Source organism: Ruditapes philippinarum, unplaced genomic scaffold (genome assembly GCF_026571515.1).
Source record: "Ruditapes philippinarum isolate M1 unplaced genomic scaffold, ASM2657151v2 ctg216_1_1_1_1, whole genome shotgun sequence".
NCBI classification, from domain to species: Eukaryota; Metazoa; Mollusca; class Bivalvia; order Venerida; family Veneridae; genus Ruditapes; species Ruditapes philippinarum.
The window spans coordinates 455660-479003 of record NW_026866999.1 but is presented as its reverse complement, the minus strand read 5'-3'; the positions used below and the strand labels follow the sequence as shown (position 1 = coordinate 479003).

The following is a 23344-nucleotide window of genomic DNA, read 5'->3' as shown; positions in this document are numbered from 1 at the left end:
AAGGCCTGGTTGGAATAAAATAAGTAACTGCGAATTTATCATTTTTTATTGTTAACAAATATATACAAAATTTGTGAAAGCAGTTGTTTTAATAAAAAGAATACTATATATCAAAAATTATAATACATATTCTAAAATGCTAAATACGAATTAGTCTATCCGAATTATTTTACACAAAGGGATTTAAAACATCTAATAATCATGAAATAAATATATACAATATGTGTCAGAAAACAGTGCATTGGATAAATCTGAAATAACATGTTAGTTGCAATACATCTGATAAAGTTTTCTAACGATTACCCTCAACTAGCTGGAACTGAAAATAATAAATAATTTACCACCAGTATAGGGCCCAGGTTAGCCTGCAGACTCGTGCAGTCTTTCGAAATTCATCTAGTGTTCCCCTAATTTGGTAAAAGACTGTTCCAAAAATGAAGGAGGGGCAAGTCCATTTAAGAAATTATGTAGGTTAATTGCAGACGACACAACTACATACCTCATGATACCTGAGTTTCACATGTTTTCGTTAAACGAATTTTGAAGTAAATGACTAAATAATGACACAAACAGAGGTATTCGCATTTCTTGCAAGTCTAAAAGTTGTGTCTCTTTTTTTTAAATTTTGTTTGAAAAAAGGCTTCCAAATGGTCATCTTGGTCACCATTGATTTATAAAGAAGTATAAATACTTGTTTAACTGTATGCAAGCTTATTTAACACAATAATTAAAAAAAGGATGGGCACTATTTGGAATATGGGCGGACTTATGGGTCAAAGTGCAGATCTGCGTGACAGGCATTCACGGAATGCCGCCCTCAATCAGAAGCACTAACGACACGCCCGTCCTAAACCAGGCGCGCTTACGGAACAGTCGTCATAAACCATGTGCGCTTACAGAACGTATTTTCTTATAATTCCCAAATTCTTCATTTTCTTAATATACACACGTTTATTGCTTGTACAGTAGAACTAGAATATTCTTCAATAATAATTCATATAATATCACAGAGATTCCACGTGCAAAGAATGTTAACAAATAATATTAAAACATCTTTGGGTTAATATTTATTCAGATCTCGAATATCACTTTTATGGTCTATGACCTTTTGGTGGTCGTGGAGGAGGGACTATGCTAAGATTCTCATAATCTTCCATTCCTGTCTCGTGTCCGGCCAATTCTTGTTGATTTGCGTATTGGACCAATGAGGCACCAGGATTAAGAATATGGTCGAACATGTTTTGAATAATGAAGAAGTTTGGACGATCCTCCAATTTGTCTTTTTGGCAATCGCATATAATTTGAAACCTAAAAATATTGAAAAGTGAAATGTTCTTTTTTTTAACTTAATTATTACAGATTCTGATCAATAGAGCATAGCTTCTAAAAGTAGTAAAGTTCAACCCTCATTTATCACAAAATATTTATTTCTGTTTACTAAAACATACAAATGTAGTGATTAAAGAGAGAAACTCATGGGAAAATGTTTGACTCGGATTTGGTTTCGGCGCCATATGGCCTTAATTGTGTTCGGATTTAGATAATACCTCGTGATGTTAACCAGAGTTAAAAAGAATATGATTGTAACATTTCATAACTGTTATAAACTTATAACTAGCGAAATGGGACATTTATATGTAAATACATGTATTTCATGTTTTATACTGAAAAACATGCTTTTTCAGAATATTTGCACAAGAAGTACTAGCAGGTCAGTTCGGTGAAATACTCACACGGCTTCATCGCAATCCTCAGGTTTACCAAGTCTGCAGTGCTCGTCACACACTTTGCTTTTTATCATCGCATTGTCGGTGATGTCATAGTACGGCAGGAATCCATTAGCAAAAACTTCCCAAATGACAACCCCGTAGGTCCACTAGAAAAAACAACAACGTAAATTTTTTGCCAAATATACATTTTTTGTAATGTTATATATAATTAAACGTGTGTTATTTGAAGAAAAAGTCGTGATGTATTTTGATGTACCATACATTTATCAAAAACAACAACAAAAAATCACAACAAAGTTAGAATACATACGCAAACGTAATTCTTTTTTTTTATTAAAGCCCAATAGAAAAAAACAACAACGTAAATGTCTGCCAAATTTACAATTTTTTGTAATATTATATATAATCAAACATGTGTTATTTGAAGAAAAAAGCCGTGATGTATTTTGATGTACAATACATGTATTAAAAACAACAACAAAAAATCACAACAAAGTTAGAATACATACGCAAACGTAATTCATTTTTTGATTAAAGCACATACAGTTTTTTTTAGATGACTTTCAAAGAAAATATACCAAATATTAGTACTGCATTTTTCAACTCATCATTACTCGATCTTCTGGTATACATGCTTTTAATTTTATGCAAATAAAATTGTAAGTGGATTCTACTAAAACGATATAATAACTAGTGTTTTCGTTTTTTAGTAAAAAAGAAGATTTCATAAATTTTATCTGATATACGAGGGTTGTCCCAAAATGTCGTAGACTACATCATTTTCTCTTACCTCAAAATCATATGAAAACTCAAGACCATGTATCATTTGAAATAAAGTGTTTCTAAATCAATACAAAGCCTTTTTGTAATTTAATAGTTTCAAGATTTCATACGTTTTATTTGACATATGACGGAGAAAAAATAGCTGGCTTATAATTTGAAGATTTTATACGTTTTATCTGATATATGACGGAGAAACAATAGCTGGCTTATAGTTGACCTAAGGTCACACTTACAACATCAGATTTTGCGTCATAGAAACCTTGACGTAAACTCTCCGGGGACATCCACCGTACTGGCTGATAGCGACCGTTGCTATGTAAATATTCATCCGGGTATAAATCGTAGCTAAACGAGGCATCACTTATCTTCACCTCAAAATCTCGTGATACCCTACATTTATTAAAAAGAAATATAATTAAATAATACAATAAAATGCTTTTAAAACCTAACTGAAGTCTACAGAAATATACTTAAGTGGGTAAACGGGAGAATTTTGTAACATGAAATGTTTTTAAAAGAAATACGTAGAGGTGATTTGGTAACAAGAACAAATGATTGGTTCTTTCAAAACATTTTTTAGAGAGTAAAATGCAATCGAAAAGACGCCGAATAAAAGAAAGCTACAATTTTTAAAGCTAAATTTTGTATTATTAATACACTATTTGGAAGTTGTTGTTTTTTTACTTTGGCAACGGAAGTTTTATAAATACATATACAATAAACGTATAGATTAGACAAAAAATAATGTGTATAATGTATATAAAATAAAAAGACATTATCTCAAATGTAAAATAGAAAACAATGGTTGAAGATATTAGTGTCATCTACACTCAGCAAAAATAGAAACTTGACAGTGTATATTTTATTATCATTTTCAGGAAATCGATGAAGGAAATGTAAAAACGAATAATGGGCATGAGAAAGAGATGCATGCACAACACTGATGTGCATTTTGTTGCTTTTTTTATCACCTTAACAAACAAAATTTTTATTAAAATTGTCCTGATGAAGGTCATATAGATGACCGAAACTAGTAGACCCAAATAAAATATTGTAAACTTGCTCTGGTGTTGACGTGTATTTCTCGTAAACTCATATTTCCTTGGTTGATTATGTTTAAGTTTGTTAAATTACGCTTGTTCTTAAGAAAGGGTCAAATTCAATTTATCAATTTTGTGGCTTTTACGTTTTGACTACGTGCAGATAGGTTTTAATCATTTCATTAACAATTTTAAAATGCATGCAATTTTTTCATTTAATTCAATATCGGTTGTGGCCACCTCTGGCTCTAAGTAGTGCGTCAACGCGACGACGCCAAGAATTGACGAAACGTTGACAAGTTTATTTTGCCGCTATCAATGCATTTGTCAGTTGGAGGATATTCTGTGGCGCGTGATGTTGTCGAACATTTCTGTCAAGCACATCCCAGATATGCTCTATCGGATTCATATCTGGAGAGATTGCTATTCATTGCATGGTATTGACGTTGGCTGCAGCTAAGCAAGCGCCATGTCAGGACGGGCGTTGTCTTGTTGAAACACAACGGGACCGTTTCTTAGCATAAACGGAATAGCCTCGGCATTGAAGACTTCGTTGATGTATCTCTGTGCGTTTAAGTTGCCGTGTATAATAATAAGCCGGGTCTTTTGTCCACCCAAACGATCATGCTGTCTAACACAGACAGGTGCAAACCTTTCGCCCTTTTGACGGTAAATTCTTACACGGCTGTCGGCATGACTGAGATTGTAACAACAGGACAGTGTTCCAGTCACGTCGCCGCCAGTGACGGTGCGCACGTGCCCACCTAATAAGGGCCTGACGATGGCATAAAGTGAGAATACCGCCTATATGGGCGTCGCGCTCTAATCGGGCGTTGTTGTGCGCGCAATCGATTGCGAATGGTTTGTGCAGTTACGTTAAACGCGGGCGCGGTCAATGTCGCCGTACTGAACCTGTCACGTAAGTGAGTTTAAACAATTGCACGGTCGTTCCTTTGGGTAGTTGCCCATGGCCCACCTGGCATTGGAAGATCGTGCATATCACCTGTAAGTCAAAAGCGTCTTACAAGTTTATAAAACGTGTTGCGACTGCAGTTAAACGTTCTAATCACGTCAACAACAGATGTCACACCCAGCAGCATTCCTATTGTTTGATTCTCTCTCTGTTTAAAAAAAGTGGCATCGATAATTCTTATATAAATGGCCTAAATGTTTAATCACCTAGACAATTACTCATATTTTATCTGTTCGGCGTAATAGCTCAGTGGTTAGGTGTTGGTTTCGTCAGTGTTCTTAGATAATTTTAGTTTTTAGATATTTTAGTTCCTTGTGAATTTCTTCCACACAATAATATTAGAGAACATTTAGTTTTACATACATTCACTTTCAGCAGGTTAAGTTGAAAATAAAAACAGTCGCGATTATAGTGATAAATGAGGAATGGAAGAAAATTAAAAATATAAGATTACAAAATGATCCGAAATTGTCAAAAAAATGTAGCAAATTGAATTGAGAGTTTTAAACATAATTAAATTGACAATACTATTCAATCTATTCAATGACTGTTAAAATCAAATACATTCAGTTATATGTTTAACTTTAAATTGTACAAAATATTAAATAAACTATAGGCTTATTATAGAGAATGTGAAAATGTTTCTGAAAGAAGAAAAAACATACAGACATAAAAAATATTGCACAATTGCAGATTTAACCTCGAAAAATAAATGATTTTTTCGTAACATGAACTCTTTATTTTCTGAACTCTCTTACCACTACGCTATTCGGATTTACGTGTCCATACTCACTTTTATTTTCTTTATACCAATAAAAATGCAAAATGTAATAACTGAATAACTTGCACAACCCATTATGTCGTATTGGTACGACCGATTAATGTAAACGTTATCGTGTTTGACTTATACATGAATACCCAACATTTCAAGTACACGTTCATAACAGTCTGGCCAACTATTTTGCTTAATGAATATCAAACAGTTTCGTACCCGGCCAGACGGCGAGTACCTTGTCGTCATGCCAGGTACCAAACTGTTTGACGCATCAGTTATTTCCGTTAGTTTCCAAATAAAAAATTCAGCAGATGATGTTTTCAGCATACAACATTGTTTCGTTAAACGTTAACTAAATAACTTTATACCAGCAATTTCTCGCAGCAAGGTCTTTATGTACAATGCTTTGTGAACTCAGATAGTTCATGCCCTCACAGACACGAATACATATCTCCAACTTCTTTTCTGCATTCAGCGGCTAGAAAGGAAACAGACAATAAAAGAAATTTATTACCAGATATGTAAAAAACAAAACCTACGTTATGCACGCACAGAAGATTTAAAGACTTATCAATATGTTAAACGCCATTATATTTCGATTCTCAATTGACATTTTATAAATTAAGTATTTTTTACTACAAAGTTCTAAGAAAGCAGACGAACTGAATAATTCAGATTTTTTTTCATGAATCTAAATACTCATGTTTCTTGCATGGGATGAAATGCCTGTCCATATACAAATGAAAATACTTGATACATAAGTGATATTACCTCTGAAATCAGGTAATCTTTAAGAGTCTTGTTCGCCATTGCCGGATAAATAATGTAGAAATTTTTTGTATCAATCGCGATTCCCTTCATTCTAAGGACATTGTCATTGGCAAAATCTTGAAGCCTGGTGCACTCGAGTAAACCAGTATTCAGCCATTCTGGCAGATCGCCTTTCTCTTCAATGCCCAATTAAAAAAATGTATATACATTGTACATGTTAATCACGGTGTTCAATTTATTCTAAAATATAAATTAAACTGTAAAAGCTTTCCACATCGGTGTATAGATTAATTGAACAAGCTACATGACGACAAATTGTTTTAATTAAATGATTCCGTCATAATAATTTAAAAATAAATTAGACAAGGTGTGGTACTGGGATAGGTACGACCTTAGTGAGGTATATTGCAACCGAAAACGGTCAGATAAAATTAATCTTTCATATGAAAGAATTTATAGGCTGCTGGTGAAAAATAGCATTCATCTACTACAATCATCGTAAGTTCTTGTAAGTAATTAAAGGCATTTCAGTAAAAGAAAACCAAAACCTCGTACGAAACAAAGTCATGGATCGAAAATGGGATTATTTTTCACCTTGTTCTTGTATATTGTATACACTACCTGGATATCTATCAATTAAAGTTTTGATTGTAAGGCTCCAGAATATGGTGACGATGTGGATGCATTGTACTGTCCGCTTATAACACGTATCTTCTTTCCTGGAAATACAGAAGGAAAAAACTGACCATCGGAAGACAGTGCAAAATATGTTTTCTACAGAACACTGAACGCAAATGTGCCATCATTAAGTAAGTAACACAAAACAAATACTGAGAATCATAGAACGTGTTTATATTTAAATCTATTTCTCAGTTATATTTTAGCCCTTAACAATTGTTTACAATCAGTAAATAACATGAATATGAAGCTGCTTGCATATGAATTGAAAATAATGATAAATCAAAACCAATCATGCAAGGTTTTTTAAGGGTTATCAGACAAATATGTATTACTATTGTTTGACTTAAAAAACGATAGAAGAAAAACAGAGCATTTTGTATCTTCTTTCCTGGAAATGCAGAAGGAAAAACTGACCATCGGTGTAGACAGTGCAAAATATGTTTTCTACAGAACGTGTTTTGATTTAAATCTATTTCTCAGTTACATTTTAGCCCTTAACAATTGTTTACAATCAGTAAATAATATGAATATGAAGCTGCTTGCATATGAATTGAAAATAATGATAAATCAAAACCAATCATGCAAGGGTTTTTAAGGGTTATCGGACAAATATGTATTACTATTGTTTGACTTAAAAAACCGGTAGAAGCAAAACACTGCATTCTGTTTCTGACACTATTGTCGACGGACTTTTAGACAACTGTTATGATTTCTTTTGCCCGACAACTGTTTTTCACAGACTTTCTATTGCCATTTGAGGTTATCACCATCCACAGGTAAATGACCCCATCAGTACTGCACTGACCAGTTACTTATAAACAATATCTGTCATAGTTTGCGGTTCGGATCGAAATATCCGTCCCGAGGTGACCCGCCCATTGGGCGGTTACGAGGCTTGCCGAGTTTCGCCCAAGGGCGGGTGACCGAGGGACGGATATTTTTTTTTGTCAGATATTTTTTCTTGCATATTCTATCATATTCCATTATATTTTAAATTTTTTATCTTTACTTTTAAAGGAAATTTATATCATTACCATCGTAACTACTTTCTTAAACATGTTTTTTCTGAATCATTCTGCCTGTGGTAGAAACGAAGAAGTATTACACTTAGACTTCCATTTTCTATGCTGTGAACAATACCGGCACAATACAATTGCGTACCATTCAAATGAAAGACTGGTAGTGACCTTTTAACTTCAAGAATGAACGTTGTCAGACCAAACCCAAACAAATTCTGTAAGTTGTGATAGAGGTTATGTAAATTGAATAGTGTGAAACGTACAAATGGCCGGTGGGGATATTTTAACTACATTGTACATGAAGTTATCAAATGCGCTTCACGATTTCACGATTTGAACTTCATGAATTCACGTTTCTACAATTTCAGCATCACGAGTTTACGATTTCAACTCAATCAATCGTGAATTCATGAACTTGAAATTGAGAATTGGTGAATTACATTGATGAATTCATGAAATTAAAATGTCCCTAACCGTTCGTTCGAATATATACAAAACATCGATTTTCAGCCCCTCTTACAATTTACAGGTTGGGTCTTAAGTCGCCCAAGCAATGTTAAGGAGACTGTGGAGGAAGACCCGAGGTGCGCCTACGTCCATTATTTAAGGCACGAGCAGGCACACGAGTAGATTCCTGACATTTTAGCAATTTACAAAAAAAAATGCATAGAAACAATTTTTGTAAGCCTTCCCTCCAGCTTAATTATGGCATAATCTTAATTAATTGATTGTACATTGAGTATATCAATAACGAACAAAATGTTACAACACACATTCACCTTTGTGCGTGCATATTTTTCCAGGGTCTATGTTACTTCTTTCTATTATAGAACTGTTCACGACTTTCTCAACGTGGTGTAATAAACGCTTGCAAAAATCATCTGCAATTTCCTTCGACGTCTTTGTATGTACCTCGGCTGACTGAGGTTGAATTACAGCAATTGGATTTATTGTTGTACAGATTTTTTGTTTGGTTTTACCAGTTGTCCCTGTGTTTAAAAAAACACATTTTTTCACACTGATTTTACTAAAAGTTGAATAAAAAAATCAAGAAAAATAAAAAAAGAATAATTTCTTTTTGTAATTATATATGTTATATATTATATTTGCTAGTCAGGTTACATCTTCATAAGTACAGGAATAAATGAGTTTGTAATCATCACTGTAAGAAAAAGATATGAATTATATCACTTAACCAAACGTTGAAAGGGAAACGACTCACCCATTTCAAGCGGAATACTGTCGTCAGGGCTATAACTGTTGCCTTTGCGACGACATTTGATAATGCAGCCGAAAAATACGATGATAATAAGGAACACACCCGCGCCAATGGCTATGCAGATAAACTCAGTGTTGGTCCAAAACGAGTTGATCTTTAGTGTACCCCATACCACTGTAGTGTTACCTATCTTCACCTTTTAAAATAACATACATTTATTTTGTTTATTATGAATGTCTTTGTTGTGTTTGCTTTCATTACATCAACCATTTGAACTTGCTTTCTAAAGAATTGCCGTTTTAAGGTGAAAACAACTGCTGATTGTACACTCTGTTTAGCCAGTATTTGTATTTGAATTGTGCATTCATGAGAGCATTCCCATGAAGGCAGCAACATAAATCAACGTAAAGGAGTAACATGTCTTTTTGGCGTCACCTTTCATTAACGGCAGAACTTTACCAGTACATCCGCTAAGCTCTATATGGAGAGAATCGGACATTTTGTAATCAAGGTTTCGTTGGTTCGATTTGGACGAGGCAAAAATTTTACCTGACATATCGGACATTTTATCTAATGATCATTGTTTAACTCATCGCCGATTCAGAAATCATGTCGGATAAGTAGATTATTTCTTGCGTACTGGTTAGATATTCAGTAAAGTTGTTTAGATAAACAGAAATGTGTTTAAGTTGCCGTAAAAATCAATTAACCAACCAAAATATTGTCAAAACTCAAAAACGAAACTTTTTGTTGTAGAATTTATACTTCAAAGCCATAAAATCAGAAAGATTACGACAAATTTGTATTTTAATACAAGTTATTAAGAATGACAAGCAGCTTCCTATGCACATACATTTATGTGTCAGTAAAACATTTTGTCTTTTCTTTTGGCTTTTTACAGAAATTCAAAAAATATACTTCCGATGTACAGTATAAAATTGAAACAACAATATGTATAAATAAAACAAGAATAATTTTTGCAATTTTAACAAACGTTTTCCTTTATCTCAACAGTTTATTTCTTACCTTGACTTTAACGGATCTCGCTGTACCCGGGAAGCTTTCCCCTGGATCACACTTGATAACGTTGTCATGACGGGTTAGAATAGCACAAATTTTATGTCCAAGAGTAATAGAAACGTCGTCGCTGTCACGACAGGCATCATTCAAACGCTCACCCTTCATATACAAAAACACAGGAAACAGTAATTCAGTGCTCAGTCAATAACCACCCATGCCTTATGCATCAATTAATCTTTACATTGCCTTTGTATTATAAACAATGAAAGGGTGGTTTTTGAACCAATGATAAAAAGGAAGTTGACTTAAAGCACTTTTAAAAGGCATACCTCTAAATGTCAAAATAAATTCGTAAAATACTCTTACTGGTATTAATAGACGATAATTACCACTAAAGGCGGCGCGTAAATTTTAGAAAGTCCGCATTCTTTGTACTTACCACTCAACTTAAAAAGTAAACTGTGAGGAAATGTCTTATTTAATGCACTTTTTATCTCATTTTTTTGCATTTATAACATATTCTTTACTGCTAAGACTAAAATGAAATTTCAGCAGGTGACCTCTATTTGGTGCATCTATTAATAAATCTTGCTAAAAGTAAATTGTAATTATCCTTATTGGCACTTAAGGATAAAAGTAATTTAAGAAGGTTAGCACTATCGGCTTTTAAGGATAACCGTAATTTTTGAAAAGTTCGCCCTAGAATAAAAGTAAATTTTTGAAAAGCCGCTTTATTGGACGGGAAGTTTGTCTTATTATTACTAAAGGATAAAACATAAATTTTGGAAAGTTCGCCTTATAGTATAAGTACTAACTGATAAAAGTAAATGTTAAAAAGTTCGCCAGGATAAAAGTTACTTTTGTATAACCCCTGATATATTGCTATTCTACTGCACTGGACCACCTAGGGTAAATGAGATGAACATATTATCTTATCAGATGACCAAGCAGAACGCTAAAAGTATCCGCAGTTAATTTCTCTTAATTTATGTGTTTATGTGTTATTATTTGAATTATTAAAAGTGGCCGCAGTTAATTTCTCTTAATTTATGCGTTTATGTGTTATTATTAGAATTGAGATTTATTCAATTATTCTTGTTAAATGAATTAATATAATTACTTTTTAAAAATGGATTAAATACCGGATTCGTTTGTTCATAATTTGATTTAAAGTGACAATATTCTGGATATAACAATTGACATCTGTTTTGATTTGATTATCCATTTATATTTTCCACATGGATAGCTACAAGAATGGCAAAATGGTTCAGTTCCAGTAGGGAACTTCACTTTTTCAAAGAAGCCCAACAGTCGCCGTATTAACCAGTTACTGAGGATACTGCGACGACTCCAAGAGTTTGCCGGTACGGTAAGATCCCAAACATAACTCTGCCAACAGAATTTGGAAAGTCAAAGTTTGCCGGAACAGTAAGTCCAATATTAATTCTGCAACACGATTAGGAAAATCTGTTTCTCATCATGGAATGAATGATGGACAACAGTATGAAGCATTGGCATCTTGCAACACGGTTGGTTGTGACCTTCCAAGTTTTATGCTACAACAACAACTACGTACTACAACAACAAAGACAATATTGCTTTAACTTGAAGTTATTAAGACAAAAAATTAATAATATACTATTTAACAATTTAATTTCTTGAGCCACGAACACTCTAAATTCATGTTTCTTAGGCCAAAGAAATGCAGGTGTCACAGATTATAATATATAAGACTCTTATTCTATTGGTGATCTACAGTGTTGTGGAAATGTGTGTAACACACGGGGCATTGCAAAGCTGTTTTAAAAGAGAATTACATCTAATCTGAGGAAATAAAAAGGCATGATAAGTTGGGTGAAATGCAAAAAAGAAAAGAAAAAAAAAGTCAAAAGATCTGCAGTATCTCACAGTCTTAAATTTTACTTGATATAAGAAAATATCAGCTCTTGCTCACGAAATATAAATAATTCTGTGATACCAATTGTGTTTAGTTGGGTAACTGTATGATAAGTTAAAATAACAATTATTTGATTTAAAGATATAATAAAAAATTATGCTCAAATTTTGTATTTTTAAAGTGACATTATGCCCATCCAAGGGTATATAGTGAGTGAACGGGTGAAGATCAAAATAAGTTTTCATTTTGCCATAATTCTTTTTAATTTAATAATTAAGTTCACATAAACAATAAACAACACACAGATCCAAACGAAATTTCTGTACATATCTGTAAGAATTTACCTATAACGCTTAGTTTATAAAAAGAGTGGGGCAGTCTTTTTAAATTTTGGGCAGATTTATAATTTTATCCAAAACATTTTCCAAAATCAACTGTTGGTCGAACACCATTTTGATAGTCAATCTTTTGAAATAGAAAGTCAATTCAGCTCAACTTGACTATGAAAATATGAGCATAATGCCACTTTAAATATTGATAATTGCTACACAGTCTCTTTTTAAATATAAAATAAACATGTTTTGACTACACACTAAGAAGATATCTTATGTTTTAAACTCTAAACAATTTAGGTAGACACAATAAGAATATATAGTGTCAATAAAAACAAAATAAAAAACTGGCAGTTTTTTTAAGAAAGGGTCAACTTTACTTGACCTGTAATATGATATGCAGCTTCCATCACACAGTTTGTACATTCTTTTATTAAAATTAGACATATTAAGAAAGAAATACATAGATTTCAAATAATTCTGGGATAAAAATATTTTACTCTCAGATGAGCATAGTATATCTTTAACAAGTGTTTAAGCAGATGCTTTGGGCGGGTGAACAGTAACTTGCATTTTACAGTTTCATCCTTGAAGAGACACATTCAAACCAAGCATGCAACATTTTCAGTTTTGCTGTTTTAAGCGTACTGTAGAGATTATATTTGCACACTAAAATGGTATTTTATAAGAGGAATATTCTGGAGTAAGTTTTGCCTAGAAATGTCAAGAACTGTGTACTCCAAATTTGTGATATAAAAGGGAATATGCTCGAGCTAGTTTTGGATAGAAATGTCAAAACTGTGTACTCCAAATTAGTTATCTATAAAAAAGTGAATACCCTAGAGCAATTGTTGCAATAAATGTCAAAACCCGAGTTCTCCAAATTTGTTATATAAGATGGAATATGTTGGAGCAAGTTTTGCATAGAAATGTCAAAACCTGCGAGTACTCCAAATTTGTCATATAAGAAGGAATATGTTGGAGCAAGTTTTGCATAGAAATGTCAAAACCTGAATACTCCAAATTTGTTATAAAGGAAGATCAAATATGCTGGAGCAAGTTTTTGCATAGAAATGCCAAAAACTGTGAATCCGAAATTTGCTCTTGGGAAAACGCACCGTTTGGAACTGATCTTGTAAAGGAATAGTTACTTTCCTTACGGAAAGTTAACACATATTATATAACATTGGTTGTATAAAGTGTGAAGTAAGAATCTCAGGGGCAACAATTTTTAACATTTCGAAATATCCTGAACAGTGTAAGTTGATAACTTTAATATTGGTACCTGCTTGAGACGATTCAATAATGAAATTTATATTGAATAATGAATGAATTTTATTCTTTACCTGTATATCTCAAGTAAAGTACACTGACAATGTCAATTGTAAAGAACTTGCTTTTATTTTTAAGAAAATGACATGTCATTCGAAATGGAAGAACATAAAATGAGATATGAAAAGTTTATAGTGAAGAAAATAAACATTTAATCACTCCAGAATTTTCTTCGAATGAAAGGTGTATATAGAGATAGCTAAATGCATAAATAAATACATGTTTGATGTAGTTCGCATATATTGAAATTAATAAACTAATAAGATGAAAAAAGATAATTAAAAAAATCTAGGTAATCATTTGCATTTGCCACTTGAAGCTTATCTTTCACTGTTGGACCAATGTTTTACCATTCATTACAATAATGATAGTTTATACAAAGCTGCAATGTGCAGGTTTAGATGGTTTAGATAAGGCGGATAATTTGTGTTTTACTGTATACATGTACTACATCTTCAGATAAATCTCTCACTGGACCCTCTCAGAGAATTGTTTTTGTTAGGGTTTATCATCAGACTTATCACTGGGAAAACAGCAGGTATTAATAGCCGTGCCTGGTTTGTAGGTCAAACATATGTCTTAATTTGATGTGTTTGTTTGCAAGGAGGGGTTGCTAATTAACCTTCACTGTGTTATGATCCATGGCACTATAAATCACTCAGAGAGGGATTTGTGTCGGACCTATAACAACAATAAGCATACAAAATCCTGATTGTGCTAGGGCTGTCAAAGTGTCATCAAAATTTTGATTAAAAAAGTACTGCATAAAACAACAAGTTTCAATTAAAATATTAATTATATAATGAAAGCTGCTATTTAGTTTATGAAACATTTCTACTGTTGATGAGCGTATTTATATTTGTAGATAGCATGATAAGTAGTAAACTAGAATTTAGAAATGTTATAAAATTTGAAAAAGAAATGCCAGATAAATTAATAATGTATTTATCATTATATGTAGATGTGGTACCGTACTTGTCATTGCCCCTACATTACCCGGGGAAAGCAGATTATTCTACCAAATGGCATGGTCATAGAAGTTTTTTTTCAAACAACTGAATAAGTAAGTGGTGATAAGAGATGCAGCCATTTGTTTTGGTAGTTTTCATTATCGTTTTTGAAATAAATAAATCATTTGATGACTTAATTAACCATTTAATTGATTGATTGATTCCGAACAAATAATAATAATAATAATAATAATAATAATAATAATTAATAGGAAATATGAACTAATTCATTTGCTTGTTTCATTATATTCTATCCTGTATCGAGTGGAATGGAAAACGTGAACCATAGAAATATGTACTGCAAAACAGTCTGTAACTGCAATACAGGGCTGATTTTGAAAATAATATACATGTGTTTATTGAAGAAAACATGTAATGAGAGTTCTTTACATATATACGTCATTCGCATTATATAATTGCGAGATAGAAGTTTGAAAGTTGTTTTTTTTAAAACACAAGTCATATGTGGTTTTCTGGTATTCTATTCTTATTAGATAGTTGTGATGGAAACCCGTGATACCTATTTCTTTTAAAGAAACAGATTAAGCCTCAGAAATAAACACAATTTCCATTAAAAAAATGCATTTATACTGTAACAGTTGTCATAATGCATCAAAAACATGTGATTTGCTTATAATATCTTTTTAATCTGAAGTAAATAGCACTGAATGTACAGAAAATGTAAATAATATAAACGAATAATGGCAGATTTAGGCTTAATGGGCCTTTAACCGCAGATCAGTAATTTCAAAACACTGATTTTGCAAGATATCAGAAATCATGCCTAAAGTAATTATAATTAAAAGCATAAATGTGTTGTTTTAAAACCATAGAAACATCGAATAGAATATCGTTGATCACTTATCTACACAATTACTTTTCTCAATTTTTCATTTGAGAATCAGAGGGAATGTCAATTGCTTTAATAATTTAGTAATAAGGTTAAGTAATATCACTACATGTGAAAGAATTTATGCTACACGTATGTGTATACCATTTAATGTCAAACTTGTTTGCAATTTTCTGTTTACAATATGCAATATCAATTATGCAATGTATAACATTGCAGCAGGGGTCAAGCCTAATGACCTTTTCCGCACAGTAGAAAAAGGGAATAGTATTTTTTTTTTATAATGATTGTTACTTTTACATCATTTTATGTATATGGCTATTGCATACTTTCTTTTGTGCATTATATTTTGAGTTTTTGAAAAGTTAATAGTCGTAGATTAAAAGCGTAATCATTGTACTTTGTTATGAAGTTTTAACGACTTATCAAAATGGGAGCATGGTCTCTAAAATCTCATCAACCCTAGGTGGTCCAGTGCAGTAGAATTAATAAATTAAAGAGACTTACCTGGAAGTTGAAGTTCAATTATTATTCTCCTGCTACTGGACAAGAGGGTTTAATGCCCACCCGGTTACCCCTCCCATAAGTATAAGCCAATGTCGCATTTTGCATAATTATGTATGCTCTGAAAGTCTGCTTGGTCATCTGATAAGATAATATGTTCATCTCATTAAACCCTGTGGTCCAGTAGAATAATAATTGAACTTCAACTTCCAGGTAAGTCTCGTTTAATTTATTATTTATCACGTACTCTCTACAGTACAAGGATAAAACATTTTTTATACTAATTAGATGGTTTCATATATACAATACAAGTTTTATTTTTGTTGTTGTTGTTTGTTTTATTTTTTATTTTGTAGGAGGATAAAATAATGAAATGAAGCATTTGAAAATCTGATAAATGCTTATTACTTTATCTTTCATAATAATAAACATGGTTTAAAATTGAACCAGCTCGACAAAGGTATTAAAATCCCATAATTTTTTATTTATTCAAACAAACTGTCGTTAAAATATCATGTTATTGCACATTTGTAGAAATAAACTTGCTACGAAAAGCTGCTAACTTGGTTTCTTGTTTCAGAAATTTGAACAAAAAATGGTTATTCAAAATACATGTAACTAAGTAAAATGATATGTCATTTCGGAATGTTAAAAGCACTATACCTTTACTTTGAATATATTATCAAACGTATTCCGGAAGGTTTCCGACATGTTGGTGTAAATAGAAGGGTCCTTTACTACTTCCAATTCAGAGCCCTGTCTGTCAGTGACGTTCTCGTATAACATTAATCCGTCCAGCCAAAATCCATACGAGACATTCCTATCTTTATCATCTATATCGATAGTAGGAGTCGGACACTTTAATGTCTTTTTTGTTGCCACACACGGCTAGAGATATTAAAAGAAACACAGTCAATAATTAACATCATTAGGCCTAATCAAGATTCCCAACAAACCTAATAATGATTCACGGAGAGAGAATGTATTTAAAAAACACTGTTCACATTTCTAACGAAAATGATTTGATAAAAAGTAGCTCACGATTTTGTGTCTGAATAGGGATCACTTAAGGAAGAATCTATAAAGATGAAATAATGAATATTATCCAAGGTTCCATGCACGTTCATTTCACTGATCTTGCATATTTGATTATTGTCTATTTTACATACATAGAGATTTCACGTAAGTTATTTTCTACACATTTAACGGTTGTTTGATGGGAATTCACAATTCCTATATAAAAAACTAAGGTAAGTAAATCACCTACCGATTGAATCTCCTTGCCACCATCTAGATAAAGTCGCAACTTTGGATACGGAACACTGTCAAGATTGTCACCTCCAACTTGAATGATGCAACCCCCACTATCAAGCCAAAGAGAAACATTTTAATGAGCAGGTATATAATTGAATAACTAAAAAACTGTAAGTATTAAAACTGTCAAACACACATCTAAAAATCTGGAAATTAGATAAACTGAACAAATACTTCCATATTACTGGCATAGTTGCATAACAGGAAAATGATTATTTTCAAACATGTTACCTTACAATGCCAAATATATCTAACTGCAACGGTAAATGGAGCACTCATAATGAGTCCATCTGTGTTAACAGGAGCACCTTACTAAAGTTAGGCCACATAGCTAGTACAAGACATTTTCATATACAAAATAAAGCCATGGTGGAAGTAACCAATACTAAACTTTACAAGAAATCAAGTACATGTACTGATACTGAAAAATCAAACATCAGCGTATGCAATACAAAGGCATATGTGTATACAATTTGTATCACAAATACACACAGTATAAATAAGAAAAAAAGAAATAAAATGTTGAAACTGCAGACTAAGTTAAATCTGATTAATACAAGTTCAAACTGCAGACTAAGTTAAATCTGATTAATAAACAAGAGCCTAGGCCTGGCGGGAAATGTTTGAACAAACCTTAACGTTTCCTTTTTATAAATTTAATCGGTCTGTCTTGTCACATTAGATTTGCCTTCATATTTTGTATATATAAATAAACTCATTTATATAAATATAAATAGAAACACGCAATTCTATAAATAGAAACACGCAATTCTATAAATAGAAACACGCAATTCTATAAATAGAAAATTCTATAAATAAAAACACGCAATTCTATAAATAGAAAATTCTATAAATAGAAACACGCAATTCTTAAATAGAAAATTCTATAAATAGAAACACGTAATTCTATAAATAGAAACAAGCATATCTATTAATAGAAAATTCTATAAATAGAAACACGCAATTCCATAAATAGCAACACTCAATTCTATAAATAGAAACAAGCAACTCTATAAATAGAAAATTCTATAAATAGAATCACGCAATTCTAAAATAGAAAATTCTATAAATAGAAACACGCAATTCTATATCGGAAACACGCAATTATACAAATAAAAATTTCTTGAAATAGAAACAAGCAATTCTATAAATAGAAACACGCAATTCTATAAATAGAAACACGCAATTCTATAAATAGAAACACGTAATTCTATAAATAGAAACACGCATTTCTACAAATAAAAAATTCTATGAATAGAAACACGCAATTCTATAAATAGAAACACGCAATTCTATAAATAGAAACACTCAATTCTATAAACATAAACACGCAATTCTATAAATAAAAAAATCTATAAATAGAAACAAGCAATTCTATAAATAGAAACACGCATTTCTATAAATAGAAAATTCTATAAATAGAAACGCGAAATTCTATAAATAGAAACACGCAATTCTATAAATAGAAAATTCTATCAATAGAAACACGCAATTCTATAAATAGAAAAACGCAATTCTATAAATTGAAACACGCAATTCTATAAATAGAAACACGCAATTCTATAAACATAAACACGCAATTCTATAAATAAAAAAATTCTATAAATAGAAACACGCAATTCTATAAATTGAAACACGCAAATTCTATAAATAGAAAATTCTATAAATAGAAACACGCAATTCTATAAATAGAAACATGCAATTCTATAAAAGGACAATTCTATAAATAGAAACACGCAATTCTATAAACAGAAACACGCAATTCTATAAATAGAAAATTCTATAAATAGAAACACGCAGAAAAGTTATGATCCAGGTACAAGTTTGCGGACGGCAACGTCAACGGCAACGGCATGGCCAACGGCAACGCCGCCGCGACTATAACAATACCTCAACTTTTATTTAAAAAAAAGTAGAGCTAAAAATCAACAAAAAGTTGAAAATTGAGACTAAGTTGAATCTGATTAATAAAACTCCAACATCTTCCATGCCCCATAGCACGGGCTTAAGAAGTACACTAATACATATTGGAATCAATGATCCTGGAAGACATTTGTATAAGTGATAAACTAATGAAGTAGCTGAACTTGTCTAAAACGGTTACAGCAATACCGTCAATTAATTCAGTTCCGTGGTTATGAAATTTCGTGTTTTTGTCAAAAAGTACATTTTTGTTGGTTCTTAAAATGATTAAGCAGAAAAAAAGATATTTCGTTGAACCTTAAAACTGGATTAATCTATACACGAAAACCACGAAAATTAGTGCCAAAGAATAATTATTGTTTAACGGTACCTTGCAAATGTTCTTAAATTTAATGTGGGTACTATCATCTGGGGATTGTTCTTGTATTCAAACATTTGTGTTGTGTTATCAAAGTTGTTATCGCTGTATGTGTGACTTCCGTAACTCCAGACTAATCTGATTGGTTTATTTTCTATTTCTGTACTTTCCTTTGTTCTGAATACTATGGAAGTAAGATTCCTGAAGCAAAGAAGAAATATACAAAATTGATTATCGGCCAATTTATTACTTAGCCGGAGATTGGTACACAAAGAACTATAATTGACCATTCATATCTATCTATTCTGATCAAATTTCCCATGCCTTGCCTATTGATCTTCACCATCTATATCTAAATCTTTTATAAAGATATTTCAGATTTCCCCTCAATCATCTTAATCTAAAATATTTTTACCTATCTTAAAATCTTTGTACATTTTTCTCACGATTTTCTTGAAATATTTTGGCTCATTTAGAGGCATTCAGGTTTAACTCATATCTTATTTAAACACCATTTGTTTGGGGGTTTTTTACTTTAGAATTGTACATATATACCAAACAAATCACTGTCTTATCTTTTTTCCTTATAGAAAAGAACACATTCAAGATGCTTACTAAAATAAGATGAAATACTACTAAATATGACTGATACATTAAGACATGGTTTTGTCTAAATGTAAATTTCCTGGAGATACTCATACTCATATAGTATAATTATGAAGCTGTGGAAGAATATCCGTTAAGAGATAGACACTAAAAGTCATTATCAATAGCCTTTTTAAGCATTTTATGCTTTGTGTTCTGAACCTTTTTTAAGCATTTTATTGTGTTATTAATTATTGTAGGTAAATTCTGTTTGAAATAAAACATGTGTAAACTAAAAGTGTTCTTCATCTATGTTAATCAACTCAGGGATATTTGGAGTAAGCTTTACTGGGGAGTCCTCGTGTAACACCAGTCCTCGATAATTCGGGAAAGGAGCCTCGGAGTAGATTTTTAAGTGACTTGACTTATAAGTGAAAGCAAAATATACTTTACCTATCAACAACAGTTTGTTCTTCACCACCTATGGTAAGTTTTACATCTGCGTTTGTACCAAGTAATGTTCCAGTGAGGGTAAGCAATGTTGACCCAGCCTTTGGTCCAAACAAAGGTTCCAGTTTCAACGCTGTCGGTATCTGAAATAGTTTAATTAGTCTTTGTAGTAGCTTACATTGTAGCTCTAATGTCACTTGTATTTCAATCTTCATATAACATTCATTGCACATGAAAAAAATTGTCTGTAAAACAACGTGTTTTCCGGCGCTTTTATTAAATACAATATGTTAATAAGATTGATAATTCTTTTGTCATTTCTTACTGGCTTATAATTAATTCTTCACATTGATGTAATTTAAGCTCAGCATTGCTTGCTTTCGGGATAAGAAAGCAACGCAACTCCTGTGTCAGTACAAAACCTCTCATTATGTTTGGAATAAAAACGAATTGCTATTACCCCTCTTTTGTTTATTGTTGTTATGCTTTACGGGGCACCGATACTGTAAAGGTCATATGGCGACTTTCAAGCTTTACTGATGGAAGGAAGCCTCAAGTTTTACTCCGTGTAATATATATTTAGGCACTAACGTGTACCGGTGCGGAACCACCGACGTTCGTAAGCTAGCTTAATAAAGTAAAGAAGAAAAAAAAACAGTACAGGGAAATCATGCCATGAAATTCGTGAAACTGTGCAATTATAACAACGAAACTTACGCATTGTCTGTTATTAATTTGTGTATGATTGCTTTCACCAAAACAAGGACATTGACCAGTATCTTTGTCACATATAAACGAATCAGATCCTACAATATTACACTCACAAGCATCACACCCGTCTGTTTTGTTACCTGACAATCCGTAATATTCATCTTTGCATGTTTTACACGTTTTACCTGAAATAACGTAATAGTTTCAATACGCTATGCTAAATTATTAATTACAAGTTTCACACTTATCACTATCATTATGATATACATACTAATAACGAACAAGAACAATTAATTAACTTATTAAAAATAATTGTTCTTGTTAATTAATTAATTAAATTAATTGTTCTTGCACAGTCCATAAAATTCAACAATATTTTATCATTCTTTTTTGGTGGTGTATCTTTTCTAAGTAAATTGCAAATAACTTGCTGGGTAGACAAACTTAGTGATGTGAAACCTGAATCATAAATTTTTACTTCCGACTTGTTATTTGTTTTCATAGTGGATAATGTCAGCCAATGTGACCCACCCTGTTCCGGCGTTCTGTTGACGATCTGAATGAAATTTCCAAAAGCACGTGTCTTTAGAAGAGACATCGCCGCATCAATCAACCGATCATTTAACCACTCTGTTGGTGAATACAGGATACTTTTTTCTTCGTCCTTAAGTTTAAGCTGCCATTCTGGTCCACTTACCGATGTGTTGGACTGTACTGGCTCTCCTGGTTCAATACCCTGTTCAATATATATAGTATACGATGGTTCTTCCGGCGGCTGAGTCGTCACGGATTTTCCCTCATGGTCCCGAGTTGGTACTGTCACGGGTGAATCTAATTTCCGTGACGACTGAATCGTCACGGGTTTTTCGACTTCATCCGTCACGGGTGACTGTAATTTCCGAGATGGCTGTATTGTCACGGGTTTTTCAATTCTCCGGGTCGTACTTTGTAATTTTTTCTATTGCCCATTTTGAAACCTTCCCAAGTTGAGGTAATATTCTTTCTTCAAAATACTTTCGCAATTGTTCTTCCCAGGCTGTATTTAATTCGGCAAATGCAGCCATACTGTCATCTCTGGAATCTGTTCCAAATATAAATCGAATATGATCCTTGTATGCTAGAACTTCTGAGTTGGAAAATCCATGTTCAGTCAGCCATCTTCCAATATCATTTAATATGTGGTTCCAACATCTCACATCAACAAGTGTTGGAACACAAGACATAGCATTCATGATCCCCTGTTCACCGTCTGTGACACAAACAAACAGCGTTTTTGGAAGTCTTATATTTTCTTTGAAAAAATTGAACAATAATTCGTGGTGTTTTTGGAATTTGCGCTCATGCAGCATAAATATTGCTGGCATGCATGGCATTTCCTTAAAAAGAATACGTCTAAATATCAGCGTAGATACATAGAAATCCCCAAGTTGAAAAGTGGTGTCATAGCTGAGGCACTGACTTTCATTGTCAAGGTAAAGAACTCTTTCCAGTTCTTCGAACATAAGTTTATGTCCGCATATAACAACTAAATTTGGGAAAGTATTGATTACCTGAATGAACTGATTGCTTGTGTCTCTAGCTAAAGCATGCAGATTGTATAAGGCATCACGAGATATTCTTAGTTCTGTGTTTCCTTTATGTCGCAGATTTTGGATTTGTTTTAAGTCCCTTGGCTGTTCGTCGTTGTCATGAATTTCTTTCTTATAAACTAAATTTGGATCCTCCGATTTTGTTTTATTTAGCCATTTTTCTAGACTGCTTGGCTTTGATCTTAAAAAAGGGCGTTCCTGGTTTTTTGAATTTCCATGGGACATCGGCTGTGAGATTTGTTCATTGCCGATGTACTGAATTACAAAAGGACCGTTAATGCATTCAGGTTCATGGTAAACAAATTTAACAAATTCTTTTGATGCACCATTCTCGGTATGTATATTTTTTTTAACCGCGGGTTTTTGCGTGGAAGACCCACAGTGCCTTGGTTTATCCAACGATATCCGTCAGCTCGCCAATCCTGTGCTTTTAGACCGTCCCCTTTAAAATCCACGTTTCGCCACCTCTTGGTCTAAA

The 23344-nt window shown here is 32.5% G+C and overlaps 2 protein-coding genes across 2 annotated transcripts in view; both read right to left on the bottom strand.

Moving 5' to 3' along the window:
* Positions 1–32: 32 nt before the first annotated feature.
* LOC132734457 (tyrosine-protein kinase transmembrane receptor Ror-like) lies at positions 33–9183 on the bottom strand. The gene is made up of 8 exons (XM_060721200.1): positions 8995–9183; positions 8552–8761; positions 6694–6791; positions 6073–6248; positions 5670–5779; positions 2747–2903; positions 1734–1876; positions 33–1308 (listed from the first exon to the last, which is right to left on the bottom strand). Exons 2-8 carry the CDS (start codon positions 8563–8565, stop codon positions 1092–1094), a joined length of 915 nt encoding a protein of 304 aa, XP_060577183.1. The 5' UTR covers positions 8566–8761; positions 8995–9183; the 3' UTR covers positions 33–1091.
* Positions 8960–23344, bottom strand: part of LOC132734454 (usherin-like) — a 31647-nt gene continuing 17262 nt past the window's right edge. Inside the window, exons 11-17 of the mRNA XM_060721196.1 lie at positions 21284–21462; positions 20570–20709; positions 19544–19732; positions 17204–17300; positions 16600–16824; positions 10018–10170; positions 8960–9187 (exon numbers count right to left, since the gene is read on the bottom strand). Of these exons, the coding sequence (XP_060577179.1) occupies positions 8960–9187; positions 10018–10170; positions 16600–16824; positions 17204–17300; positions 19544–19732; positions 20570–20709; positions 21284–21462 (1211 nt within the window). The remainder of the gene's footprint in view (positions 9188–10017; positions 10171–16599; positions 16825–17203; positions 17301–19543; positions 19733–20569; positions 20710–21283; positions 21463–23344) is intronic.